At 36.8% G+C, this 14,910-nt stretch overlaps 1 protein-coding gene across 2 annotated transcripts in view; it reads right to left on the reverse strand.

Moving 5' to 3' along the window:
- CAPN7 (calpain 7) overlaps positions 1-14,910 on the reverse strand; it is a 41,870-nt gene that overhangs the window by 15,010 nt on the left and 11,950 nt on the right. For both annotated transcript variants that reach the window (XM_049766134.1, XM_049766133.1), the window contains exons 5-11: positions 13,823-14,023; positions 11,948-12,034; positions 7,646-7,772; positions 6,237-6,322; positions 3,632-3,725; positions 2,046-2,192; positions 90-196 (exon numbers count right to left, since the gene is read on the reverse strand). In XM_049766134.1, coding sequence (XP_049622091.1) covers positions 90-196; positions 2,046-2,192; positions 3,632-3,725; positions 6,237-6,322; positions 7,646-7,772; positions 11,948-12,034; positions 13,823-14,023 — 849 coding nt within the window. The remainder of the gene's footprint in view (positions 1-89; positions 197-2,045; positions 2,193-3,631; positions 3,726-6,236; positions 6,323-7,645; positions 7,773-11,947; positions 12,035-13,822; positions 14,024-14,910) is intronic.

Below are 14,910 nucleotides of genomic sequence, written 5' to 3' on the forward strand. Positions count from 1 at the left end.
AACTGTAACCATGTGAGCTCAACTATAATATTTATTAAAATAATATCAAAGAGTTTTCCTAATGACTGAAAAAAAGAAATGCTACCTACCTTTGATAGAGCATTCTGAAAGAGTTGTCCTTACTGAAAGATTGGCTATCTGAATGCATAGCTATTCTTTCTGGTATCCACCCAGTCAGTGCGTGAAGGTCAATATTCTACAACAGAATCACATTTCACAGTTGTCAGCACTGTTTTCCAGGTTATAAATAAATCCCATGGGAGTAATTAAATCTCAGTGATTTGATACAATGAGGGTGGTGAGGGGTGTAAGGGCCTTTTGAGCAGTTGCCTGAGGGTCCTGTGATCACTCCTAGAAAGACTTGGTCCACCAGGCAGGTGATCCAAGAGAACAGCCGAGGATATTGAGCTGCGCTTAGGCCCTGCACTGCTGGGGGACTCCTAGGGCTACACCTTATGGTACTTGGACGGTTCAAGCCCAGGTTCCAAAACATGCAGAGCCTGTGAATCTGACCACTGAAACATGGTCTCAGCCTTGGATACAGTGATTCTGAAGGAAAAAATCATAAGCTGGTCTGTTTTCTACCAGAAATAAACCATTATTTAGATTTTAATTTATACCTAAACTTAAACATTAACCATTCTTTACCTTACAATCTATGCTGGTTTTCTTGAATACAACAGGACTTTTTTCTTATAACTATGATGAAAACTAAAGACACTTTAACAAAAATTGCAAAAATACTGAGGATGTAATAGCGACTATCCATCGTTGAGTTCTTATGATTAAAACTCTGTTTTAATGCTTTACATATGCCTTCATTCTTACTCTAAGCTACAGTGGATAATTTCTTCTTTTTTGGGGGGGGGGGTCACACCCGTTAGATGCTCAGGGGTTACTCCTGGCTACGCACTCAGAAATTGCCCCTGGCTTGGGGGGACCATATGGGACGCTGGGGGATCAAACCGTGGTCCTTTCCTTGGCTAGCGCTTGCAAGGCAGACACCTTACCTTTAGCGCCACCTCACCGGCCTCCTATAGTGGATAATTTAACAGGGAATGGATTAGATGGCTAAAAAAATATTTGAAGGCTAGAGCAATGGAGTATGTAGACTAGGAAGAAATTTTAATATCCTATTACATTTAACTATCAGCTAACATGATCTAACATGAGGAAAGGCCTCCTGATATTAAGGTTGGGAAACTAACCAGGTATGAATAAGTGATGGCTTCTATAGACTGTTTCAATTATTATAACATTAAGAACTAGGTATTAAACTATATTAAGTACATAAAATCATATATGCCATCCTATACGACAAAGGTTTAATACAAAGGTTAAATGTCTGGTGAGACCTATAATTCAAAGATGTGCTAATGTATTTAATTTTTGGTATAAGCACAATAGGTTTACCTATTGGTAAAGAACTAAAGAATTTTGATAGAGAATTCTGTTTTTTTTGTTTTGTTTTGTTTTGTTTTGTTTTTTCGGTCATACCCAGAGGCACTCAGAGGTTACTCCTGGCTCTATACTCAGAAATCTTTCCTGGCAGGCATGGGGGACCATATGAGATGCCGGAGTAAATGAAGGAGATATGGGATGCATGCTGGGAACAGGGTGGAGGGAGGACAACACTGGCGATGGGACTACCCCTCATTTATTATCCCTATGTAACTTAGATATCACTGTAAAAGATTTGTAATTTACTTTGGCCAACAATAAAAATTAAAAAATAAATTACACATTCCTTTCATATAAGAAATTTCTTCAGAAAGATTAAATATTTATGTATTATAGGTAGTAACAATACAATAACAAGATACTTAATTGGCCTTGTATCCTAATCCCATATCAGAAGATTTACAATTTAGGTTTTCCTAAAATGAAAGCATAAAGTGAATACAATGCAAATCCTTATAAAAGAAACTGAGTATCCCCATTATAAGAGAACTGAAGAACACATTTCAGGGGTTGACAATCTGTTTCCAATCTGTCTTCAGATTCAATCATAAAACAGCGTTAAGTCTGTGCTTAACGTTACTTACTGAATTGGATCCTGGGAAGTCATATCCTCCCATTACTTTCATGTATGCTTTCTCTATGAGAGAAACCCACAATTCACTTTTGTTGTTAGAGTAAGAACAGAGCAATTCTCCCTTATGATCAACAGGTAACTGGTCATCGATGATCACCTGGAGACAGAGAACATTTATTTCCTTAGGTGATACAAAATAGCTTAATGTTCTATCAAGTACAGGGATGACGCCTAGTGTAGAGAATCTGCCCTGCATGTGAGATATAGGGTCAATTCCAACTGCCCCATACAACTTAAGAGTGGGTCCCATGAGACCCACAACTAAGTGTGGGAGCACAGCAATCAAGGGTATGCTGAGCCAGTGTGATAGTATAGTGGATAAGGTGCTTGCCTTTCAGGCAGCTGACCTGGGTTCTCTCTCCAGCATCCCACATGTCCCAAGAACTCCAGTAGTGATTTCTGAGTGCAGAGCCAGGAGTAATCCCTGAGCATCTCTGGGTGTGCCTTCCTGAAAAAAAGCCTGCTGATGCCCCCCTTTCTTAAATGTGAAACTCCTGACACACAATGACAAAAATAAAGAAGGAAAAAAAATTTTTGTATTGACGAAAGACACAATACACCTTTCATTAAAGCAACAGCAGTTTCATATTTGTAGAATCTGGCCAATTATAAAAGGTTGAAGGATGTCTTTTTCTTTTCTTTTTTACAAGCAATTCTCTCTATCAGATGACAACTTTGAGCTGAGTAATAAACTCAAAGTTTACTGGATTAATGCTAATATTTCTAGCACAGAAATAGATGCTAGGATATACATTATATCTAAGCCTTTAAACTCGCATTTTTTAAAAGGACTTTGACCTATGCTGTCTAACCCTGCATTATTAGAATTCTGTAACTCTATTTATCTAGAGGCCAGAGTCTATCGAGAAACAAAAGCAGTTAAGATTATATGCACAACATACGTAACATATCTATTTTAAATTTATGGATGTATTTCACAAGGTAAAACAGAACTCAATGGTTTTTAATGTCTCAAGTCATGATATATACTAACTCTTCTAATACAAGACTTAGTTTAATATCCTATTAATTAAACAATGAAAAACTATCACATTAAATTTTAGTTTAAGCATTAACAATCATTAGGCTCAATGTTACTTTTTGGAATTTTTTTGTGTGTGTGTGTGTATGAAGCAAGATAGTTAATTAACAAAAATAACTTGTTCAGAAAGATGTGAGAAGAGAGAAAGAGAGGAAATATGTATTCAAGAGAGAACATAAGCTTCTCCAGTGTAGAAAAAGCAAGCAAAGAGACATAGAGGCAAGTGAGCTGCATGCTCAAGGGAAACCATGAGCCTGAAGAGCAAGCCTACTTTCTAGACCTTTCTATAAATGGTTCCAAAATAATTTTAGAAAGATAATACCAATTTTGATCAAAATAATCTGGGCAGTAATATGTGCAACCACAGATTCAAACTAAACTGATATTTAAATTTTTACACTCACACACACAAAATACCTATAGTTCTACTTCAGATTCAAATGCAAGAAGGGAGGGGGCGAGAAAAGGCTGAGAGAGGGAGAAACAACATTTACCTTTCTTGGGACACCATTGAGGTGAAGTTTTACCATATACTTTCCACAAGGATTGTACTCTGGCTCACCATCCTTATTCTGAGGGTAAATTATGCTTTTGTAAGGAAAATAAATAATTAAAAAACATTAATATTCAATATAACTATGATGTATGCCAGATAAGTATTTTACTTAAACATGTTACTGGCTTACAATGTTCTAAAATATATAAGATTTCCTGTAACGGCCCTAGAGAAAGAATGTTTCTGCAGTACAGGAATGCAATTTGCATATGTGAGGCTGAGTTTGGTTTTCAACACAAATATGTAGCACAGAACATATATGGCATAAAACATATACACATTGCATACAAAACATACTGGCACAACACACTCATACCCTGGCAAAAGCACAAATACACATGCAAGTGTGCACATGTGCAAGTGTCTGCACAAGGTGACAAGGCAGTTATTTGACATAAATCAAAGTGTCTTTTAAGACCATACAGAAGGGCATATAAGCTCACAGTTTTCGGGGAAAGTGCCAAGTTTTTCATTATATACTTAAGCATTCTGTTAGGCAAGATGTATTTTAAGCAAGTTAAAAAAATCTTTTATAGGCCCCCCAAAATAAAAAGAGACTGTTTTAACCACTAACCACAACTAAAGTGAGGAACCACAACTCTGGCAGAGATGAAATTAGCACAACTCTAAAAAAGTCATATGCGGGGCCAGGCGGTGGCGCTAAAGGTAAGGTGCCTGCCTTGCCTGCGCTAGCCTTGGACGGACCGAGGTTCGATCCCCCGGTGTCCCATATGGTCCCCCAAGCCAGGAGCAACTTCTGAGCACATAGCCAGGAGTAACCCCTGAGCGTTACCAGGGCCCAAAAACCCAAAAAAAAAAAAAGTCATATGCAACTATTCAATATCCAATAGGAAAATGCAAAACCTGTCAGTACTAATTTCCTTTAAGTATGTACAATATTGGGGCTGGAGAGGCGGCACAAGCAGTAGGGCGTTTGCCTTGCACACGCTAACCTAGGATGGACTGTGGTTCGATTCCCCAGCGTCCCATATGGTCCCTCAAGCCAGGAACGATTTCTGAGTGCATAGCTAGGAGTAACTCCTGAGCATCACCAGGTGTGGCCCAAAAACCAAAAAAAAAAGTATTTACATTATTTACTCATAGTCTGTTACTCCAATGATGAAACAGATTGAATCCAAGCTCTGTATCTAATTTATCTTTGTACGCCTATAACTTAACACACAAAAATGCTCAGGAAGTTTTTGAAAACATATAATGCTTAATGTTAGTTTTTTTTTTTTTTTTTTTTTACGGAGCCACAGCAGATAGGGCATTTGTCTTGCATTCAACAGACCCAGGTTCAATCTCCAACATCCATATGGTTCCCTGAATACCACCAGAAGTAATTCTTGAGTATAGAACAAGAAGTAACCCCTAAGCATTGCTGGGTAGGGAATGGCCCCAAAACAAACAAGCAAATTAAAAAGTTATACAATTTTTAAAATATAAATTTTTTTTGTTTTGTTTTGTGTTTGGACAACATCTGGCAGTGCTCAAGAAATTCCCTGACACTGCATCAGAAATTACTCCTGGCAGGCTCAGGAACGTATGAGATGCCAGGGATTGAACTCTGGCCAGGAGCATGAAAGACAAATGCCTTACCTGTAATGTTATCACTCAGGGCCCCCAAAACATGAAAAAGTATTTGAAGTAACATTTCAGTCTATTCTAAGGCAGTGACTAGCAGAAACTGTTATTTTATATGTTTCAATGTTCACACTAAAAGATGAGATGGTTATATTAATTTTATTAATATATGCGAAATATTATTTTAATGTAAAATGAATTTTTGTTTTATTTATTTAATTAATTATGTTTTTGGCCACACCTGGCAGCAATCAGGGGTTACTCCTGGCTCTGAGCTCAGAACTCACTCCTGGCAGGCTTGAGGAGGGGGTACCGGGGGCATATGGAATGCTAGGATGGAACCTGGTTAACTACATCTACATCCAAGGCAAATGCCCTACATGTTGTGCTATTGCTCCAGCTTCAAAGTGAGATATTTTCTTATTTATTTGTGATTAACTTCAAAATCTGATGTCCTATTTTCTGGGCAGTCATGCAGCATTGCCTAGGGAGTCACTCTGGGCAATTTGCTCAAGAGGTGTTCCTGGCGACAAAGGCAGGAGTGGCGGTGGCATGGGTGGAGGGTTGGAGGATGGAGCAATGTGGTACTTGGGATTGAAACCAAGTCTCTTGCTTTCAAAGCATGTACTTTAGCTTTTTAACCCCAAATATGGTGCACTTCATACTTACAACCCATTTCAATTCAGACTAGTTTATTTCAAGTGTTTACTATAAACATATGGTACCATGCTGTACAGTAAAATTATAGTGATGACATATTACTTTAATTTACTTCAAAGCATTTGTTCCACATAATCTACATGTGCATATGTCCTTTCAGAAAATCTTTCCATATTTACAAATCATCTGCTTATCACGCAAGGGTCATCCTAAGAGACAAGCCAGCTCTACTTTCTATGCCAATACAGACTAAATTTTTAAATGAAAGGGAGAACTGAATAAATATAAAAATTTACCTGGTAATCAACTTCTTATTAAATCTTCTTTCATAAGCTGCACTGATAGCCAGTGATGCCACAAAGGAACAATCTGATACTATAGTCTGTTAATAAAATTTAGTAATCATTCATCCATTCATGTAATTTACAACTTTACAATATCCAAGCATTGCAACTTAACATCTGATACTTTACACTAATAATCTTGACTGTTTCTTATTAAGAGATGCTGCACTGCCAATTCACACACATTTTGGTTAAAAAATTATAAAAAATAAAGAATTTAAACTAAATTAATAATTTAGGATCATTAAAATGGATAATATGTACCTTACATGGATAAAAGATACTGAATCACAGTTTCTCATTTTCTTTTTTATTTATTTATTTTTTGTTTTTTTGGGTCACACCTGGCGGCACTCAGGGGTTAGTCCTGGCTCTTAGCTCAGAAATTGCCCCTGGTAGGCATGGGGACCAAATGGGATGCTGGGATTTGAACCACCATTCGTCCTGTATGGCCTGCATGCAAGGCAAACGCCCTATTGCTGTGCTATCTCTTTGGCCCCTGAATCACATTTTTTCAAAGGAAAAGAAATCAAAGGCATTTTTAAAAAGTTAGTCTGTTTAATACAGATTAACTAACCCTTCTATTATTGTATTTCAGAAGCCTTATTTTTTGTTTTTTGTTTTTGTTTTTGTTTTTTGGACTACACCCATTTGATGCTCAGGGGTTACTCCTGGCTAAGTGCTCAGAAATTGCCCCTGGCTTGGGGGGACCATATGGGACGCCGGGGGATCGAACTGCGGTCGCGATCTTTCCTTGGCTAGCGCTTGCAAGGCAGACACCTTACCTCTAGCGCCACCTTGCCGGCCCCTGAGAAGCCTTATTTTCACACCAACTTGGAGGACAACTGTGTCTTTGTTTTTTAGGTTTTGGGGACACATCTGCTGGTGTTCAGGGCTCATTCCTATCAGTGCTCAGTCTACTAGCATATACAGTGCCAGGGTTCTGACACTGAACCAGGGTCAGATGCAAGCAAGGCGAGCACCTTATCCATTGAACTATTTAGCTGGCACCACATCTGTGCCATTGACGGCAAAACTAAAATTTGAAATAAAGTAACATTGTTGTTTATCACTTAATTATTTAAAAATAAGCCCAAGAGCTTTCTTTTATTTTTATATCATTAACAAAGAAGAAATTCAAATCTTCATCTGAAAGCATGCCTTAATAGGATCTATGTAGTCTGTAATTCTCTTAAGCATTACTCATACCTACATTATTTCAGTATTCTAAGTTAAAGTGTGCAGAATAAATTTCTTTTTCAATGACAACTGTGCATCTGAATAAAAATGAAAAATAAAAGCCTATATCAAAACTACTTAAAAAGTTATCTTTCATATTAAATTATACAGAAAGTATTTACCTGCTTTATGCTAAAACTGGATACAGTATAAATCATTGTAGGATTATTGGTGAGGTCTTCTGGCCGTACCCATTTGGAAAATGTTGTTTTTTGTTTAGGTGATAATGGTAGCTTGCCCCATCTATCACTGAGATAGTAACAAAAAATTCTAAATTAATCTTAAAAAATGATTCAAAACTCAAATCAAAATTCTGAGAGAAATCTTGGTTGGTAAGTCTAGTACCATATACCATAGTACCATGGACAGACATATGTCATTCTTTTTTTTTTTTTTTTGTCAAATGAAATTTCAACATATTCTATTTAGTAAAACAAATCATATTTTTGATAAGGTTAGACAGATAGAGAATAGTGCCACTTATCTATGGGATTTAGGAAAAATAACAAACAGTATCGTAATGATATCCAGAGACAAGAGAGATGAGATTTGAAAGGGTCAGCCCATGATATGAAGCTCATCACAAAGACTGGTGACCACTGTTAGAAAGACATATGTCATTCTAAAGTAACTCTGGTCGTATCTTATTTTTATATTTACCCATGAAATAGTTTGATAACAAAAACAGACAATGAAGGAAGAGGAGCAACCTAAATTATTTTTTTAATTTTATTTTATTGAAACAATTGATATCTACAGAGAGAACCTAAACTTTTTATTTACTTTAATAATATAATATAAAAACCCCTTATATGACTAAAACCCAACCACAATCATGTTTGTAACCAAGGTATTTAAATAAAAATATTATTTAAAAAATGTTTTTTGGGGCCGGGTGGTGGCGCTAAAGGTAAGGTGCCTGCCTTACCTGCGCTAGCCTAGGACGGACCGCGGTTCGATCCCCCGGTGTCCCATATGGTCCCCCACGCCAGGAGCAACTTCTGAGCACATAGCCAGGAGTAACCCCTGAGCGTCACCGGGTGTGGCCCAAAAACCAAAAACCAAAAAAAAAAAAAAAAAAAAAATGTTTTTTGGTTCAGCATGGTTATATGCTGAATTTCAGTTCCAATAAAATGAAGTAACAATTAAAACTAATTTACTCGAAAGGGCTAGGGGTTTATGTAGACTCTGACTAATCCATTAATGCTAATCATGTAGCTAATGACTGGGTAATAAAATGTGCAGGCATCATGCTAAAGTGGTTTGTGTATATCATTCATTTAATCGTCAAAATAAATATTTTTATCAAAGTGATAAAAAAACTTGCCAAGATCATTTAGTGATCATTTCACAGACTTTATAGAACCACTAAAACTCTGGCCCCAGTTAATGCTTAAACATTTTCCAATAATAACCCATTTTATTGGGGAAATTTGTATGCAACCTGGGTATATGAATATGAATACATACAGAACGTTTTATGATTATAAATCATAAACTTAAAATAAATTTTCTGCAATCACCACATTCAATTATGGGGTTGTGGCCTGCAGTTTAAGAAACTAGGTTATGTGGCTGGAGAGATAGCACAGTAGGTAGAGCTCTTGCATACAGCTAACCCAGGTTTGATCCCCAGCCTCCCTCATAGTCTCCTGAACCATGCTAGGAGTGATTCCTTAGTGCAGACCCAAGAGTTACCCCTGAGCACTGCCAAGTGTGACCCCAAAACTAAATAAAAAGAAAAGAGAGAGAAGTTGTCATAGGTAACATTTTCATACCTGTATAGTATCACAAACAGAAAGTGAACTAAATGATTTGAGAATAGCTTAAATACATTTGTCATCACAAAATTTTAAGGGAAAAAAATGTGACTAACTCAAATCTATAATTACTTTGTATTATTAATTTGCCATAAGAACCACTACCTTTAAGATTTCTTAAATCCTATTTTAATTTCACCACTTACGTGTCAGATAATACTATTTCCTTAAAGCATTACTGACAATATAAAATATTATATACAAAAAGCTTTTTTTGCAATGTAACTAAAAATAAAAAAATCTTACATGTTATTTAATAGAGCTTATATAATTTTTAAAGTTATAATTGGCCAGAATTTTAAAAAGTTAAAAAAATCACCCATTCTTGGGCCAGAGAAAGTATAGTAGGTAAGGCATTTGCCTTGCATGCATCTAATTTGGATTTGATCCCAGCATTCCATATGGTACCTTCAGGAGTGATCCCAGAGTACAGAGCCAGGCATAAGCCCTGAGCACTGCTAAGACTTATAGATGATCTATGAATACATAGAACAGCATTAGGACCCATTCTCAGAACACATCCCCATCATTAAGGGACATGAATCGTATGTAATACTGATGAACTATCTTTTACATACATCTTTGATTATAATTATAGAGACATTTTAGGATTGGTTTCTTGAAGTAGAATTGCTGGACAAAGATAAAACACCAGTTACTGTAATACTTGAGTAGTAGTCATAAACAATCACTTTCTAAGTCATCTTCTATTACACAATGCTTGTATAAAGTAACAGAATAAGGAAATTGTTTTATTAATCATCACAGTACACTGAAATATTTAAGATATATCTTAAAATGAGAAAGATTAAAAATTTGCTCAGTGTCATATAAGATATGAAACTGAAGAGACTGGCTCTAGAATCAATGTCTTTAACTTTAATGCTACAAAGGTTTTCCCATGTCACACTAGTGTCATAAGGTTGTTGAGCAGAAAAATTTTTTGTGTTTTTTTGGGGGCCACACCCAGCAGTGCTTAGAGTTTACTCCTTGCTCTGTGTTCAGAATTCACTTCTGGCAGGCTTGGAGGACCATATGGGATTCTGGGGGTCAAACCCGGGTCGGCTGTGTGCAAGGCAAATGCACCACCCACTGTGCTATCGTTTTGGCTCCAGTTAATTTGAGATGTCTAATTTTTGATCACCCAAAGGACAGAAAGCCACTAGATAATAAGAAAACCAGCTGTTTTATTCTTATAAAGTCATTTATATATTTCTATAATAGAATAAAATCTCATGTTCTTTAATGATTTTTTTTCTAATAATATACTCACTGCAGAAATACTTAAATCAAAACTCTTAATGCTGTTACTTAGAGACAATGAAAACTTTTTCACATTATCTTTTGTACTAGTTCTTTTTTTACCTATAAATATATAAAAAGAAAAATTTGATATTTAAGCATAATTATACATAGATATTTATTTTTGTTGTTGTTTGTTCTTGGGCCATATCTGGCGGTACTCAGGGTTTACTCCTGGCAGGGGTCAGGAGATCATATGGGGTGCTAGGGATTGAACCTGGGTAGAAAGGTAGAGTAGGACAAGTGCAATATAAGTGCCTAACCCATTGAACTATCTCTCTGGCTTAACAATCATATTGACAAAAAAATTACAATTATAATATGTACTTTCCCAAGGCATAATTTATGGGTGGCATAATATTTACCATTGTAATATGGATATACCTTTCTTTACTCAGTCCCTACATATTTGACCAATGTTTTGTTGTTTGCTTGTTTTTGGGGTCACATCTGATGATGTTTAGGGGAATATATGTGGTGCTCAGGATCAAACTAGACATTTTCTTAGTATAGTTAGAAGATGGGAGACCTGAACCAAACAATAATTTTATGGCTCTTAACATAAGCTGCCACTGTCTTGAAGACTGTTAGCCATCTCTCTCTCTCTCTTTTTTTTTTTTTTGTTTTTGGGCCACACTGGCGGTGCTCAGGGGTTACTCCTGGCTGTCTGCTCAGAAATAGCTCCTGGCAGACACGGGGGACCATATGGGACACTGGGATTCGAACCAACCACCTTTGGTCCTGGATCGGCTGCTTGCAAGGTAAACGCCGCTGTGCTATCTCTCCGGGCCCTGTTAGCCATCTCTTGACAATATTTTCTTGAACTGGATCTTCCTAGTAAATGATAGCTGGATCTTCCTAGTAAATGATAGTCACTACAATCCACTTTTCCATTCTGACTGACTCATATTTGTATTGTGATTCAACAAATATTTACAGTGTATTAATTTTATGCCAGGTGCTCTGCTAGGCACTTGGAGCATGCTTAGGAAAAGAGTTACACCCTCAATCGCAAGGCAAAATGCTCAAAACACACTCTTGATCTGCTGCCCAACCACCTTCCTTTTGTCATACCTCTCCTCACATCACTTTTTTTAATTACAAATTTTATATTACTTAATTGAAAATAATGAAGCTTATATATATGTGTAATTAAAATGGCTTTTTCTGTTTGAAAAAAAAATAAAAACCATTACAAAAAAAAAAAGAAAATAATGAAGCTAATTGAGCTTCAGAGTATAGAATATGTACTGAAAAATTAAAACAATCTTTGAAATTAAGGCTGCAAGAGTGCTTACTTACCAGAAAGGCATTGGATAAGCAAAACGTTCCCTCAGATCAATATTCATGAAGGGGACATATTCTATACCATTTATTTTTGAGGTTGTCCTATAAAACGCAAGAAAACAATATGAAGTAAATATTCAAGTCTACTTTTATTATTATTATTTTTTTGGTTCTTGGGTCACACTCGGTGGCACTCAGGGATTACTCTTTGTTCTGAACTCAGAAACCGCTCCTGGTGGGATCGAAGAGTTAGCATGGAGATATAGCATGGGCATTTGTCTTGCATGCAGAAGGACAGTGGTTCGAATCCCGGCATCCCATTTGGTCCCCGAGCCTGCCAGGTGCAATTTCTGAGTGTAGAGCAGAAGTAACCTGAGTGCTGCTGGGTGTGACCCAAAAACAAAAACAGAAATCACTCTTGGCAGGCTCAGGGGACCATATGGGGCACCAGGGATCAAACCAGATCTGTCCTGAGTTGGCAGCATGTACAGCAAACACCCTATTGCTGTGCTATCACTCGGCTTCTCAAGTCTATTTTAATCAACAATCTTAAACTCCTGAAAATGTAAATGACAAGGAATACTACTTTCTTTTTCTGTGTTTTGAGCCATACCCAATGGTGCTCAATGCAACACCTGTCTCTTTGCTCAAGAATTACTCTTGGCAAAGTTCAGGGGACCATATGCAGTGCTACTAATTGAAGCCTGATCAGCTGCATGCAAAGCAAGTGCCTTACCCACTGTACTATTATTCTGGACACAAGGTATGCTACTTTTATACAATTAAACCAAAAATCATGTTGCTTATATCTTGTATAACATTTTCACAAGATGGCTGACAACCAGAAAATGCCTCAATTCAATTAATTACCTTAGAGTTACTCTCTTAGGATGAATATCTCAACATCCATCACATCAAAACAACTATCCCAAATCAGTTTACAGTAGATATTATGTGTTGTGGATAACTTCACAATTTGCTCTTTCGTAATAATATTCAGTGAGGTGAACACAATTTGAAGACTCATTAATAGAGTAAGGGAAGAAGGTATTGAATATGCTTATCTCTAATATCAAAGAATAAGAAGTTTTCATAAGCTCTGAAGGAGTTGCAGTTCTTCAATTTAGAAATGTGGAGTTGTTTACTGTACCACAAGTGCCAAGTGTGTGGAGAAGGTAGAATATGCATCTGAATGACAAAAGCGCTGGAAATGTATTGTCTCTTTATTTAAAAGCACCAATGTTACTTTACAATGGTTTGGTTCATAAGCAACTTTTCTAAGCAAGAGAGCCCAGTTTAGACGAATTAAAATGTTCAACAGGAAAAGAAAAATGCTCTCAGGTAACTGTTATATGAAAAAGGGCCCTTTCTGCTCAAGTTTAGTGAATTTAAAATGAGGACCAGAGCAATAGTACAGCGGGTAGGGTGCTTGTCATGTACACAGTTGACCCAGGTTTGACCCCCAGCACCATATCACTGCTGTGAAAAAGCAATTTTTTTTTTGGTTGTTTGTTTGTGAAACTATGTATTGTTCCTTCAAACCTGAAAGTGAGTCACACCCGGTGACACTTAGGGGTTACTCCTGGCTATGCACTCAGAAATTGCTCTTGGCTTGGGGGACCATATGGGACACCAGGAAATTGAACTGCGGTTTGTCCTATGTCAGCGCATGCAAGGCAAACACCCTACTGCTGTGCCACTGCTCTGGCCCCAGAAAGCATTTTTTCTAAAAACTTCAATTATCTCAATTTGTAAGTATATGATGATAATTATTGCCTGATAGTACAAAACACAATAACAAAGGTCTGAATGTAAGTCAGTAAATCTAAAACAAATACCACTACTTGTGCTAATAGGTATTTCTTATAATGAATCATAAAAATCACTTACCTGAGAACTTCTATTTCTTCTGCTGTGTATCTCTGTCCTTGTGAATCACATGACTGTGGACTTATAAATGCCTGAGGTTTTTCAAGGAAGGGATTAGTTCCCAGTGGAAAATGCGTTCTCACTGGAGGTGGCTTTGGCTTATTATTATTAGACTTGATTTTGCATATAGGCTTTGTAAGAGGTTCACTCAATGCTTCTGCTCTGTAATGCAAAGAGGTTCAGAAAATTTCTTTCAGAGATTTTCAAAATTTACTTCAAGAATCAGCTATATAACTCTAATATAAAACATATGTTAATGTCAGGTAATATTTCACTACTTCCATAGGAAGTATGGAAACAGGGAACAATTTATAAGTAATTTTTGCAAATAATGTTCTACTGGTAACATTAATTGAGCATGTCAGAAAGTACACAGGGTAGTGAGAGATACCGGAATATATAAAATACAATTGCTATAAAAAATTACAATTGCTAGTTTTTTTTGTTTTTTGTTTTTGGTTTTTTTGGCCACACCCAGTGACACTCAGGAGTTACTCCTGGCTATGCACTCAGAAATAGCTCCTGGCTTGGGTGACCGACCATATGGGATCGAACCTTGGTCCATCCTAGGCTAGCGTATGCAAGGCCTTATAGCTTGCACCGCTCTGGCCCCTACAATTTCTGTTTTTAAGGTGCTCATAGCTCTATCTGGAAAGACAACTGCATTAAAAGTGACAGATGCTGGAAGAATTACATGCAAATGAATACTCAGTAGGACATATTAACTTAATGACTGACAAGGAGAGAGTTAAGGAAGGTATCTGAATTGATCTTGAAACTGCAGAGAGGTTTGCCTGATGAGAAAGAAAGCATTTATGTTAAGAACAACAAGTGCAAAAGTGTTGAGCAGAAAAGTGAGTTAAGGTGATTTCAAAAGAAAAGATGGAGCCTCTGTGAAAAGTAGTGTACAAAGGAAGCAGATGATGGGACCATACTCAGGGGAAAGAGTCTAGAAGGCCTCTCATGAAAGGCAAAGGAATCTGAACTTTGTTCTATCAAAGAACAAGCTAAAAAAAGAAATTCTTAACCTGAGGTTTATAATTGAGCTT

This window comes from Suncus etruscus, chromosome 20 (genome assembly GCF_024139225.1).
Source record: "Suncus etruscus isolate mSunEtr1 chromosome 20, mSunEtr1.pri.cur, whole genome shotgun sequence".
NCBI classification, from domain to species: domain Eukaryota; kingdom Metazoa; phylum Chordata; class Mammalia; order Eulipotyphla; family Soricidae; genus Suncus; species Suncus etruscus.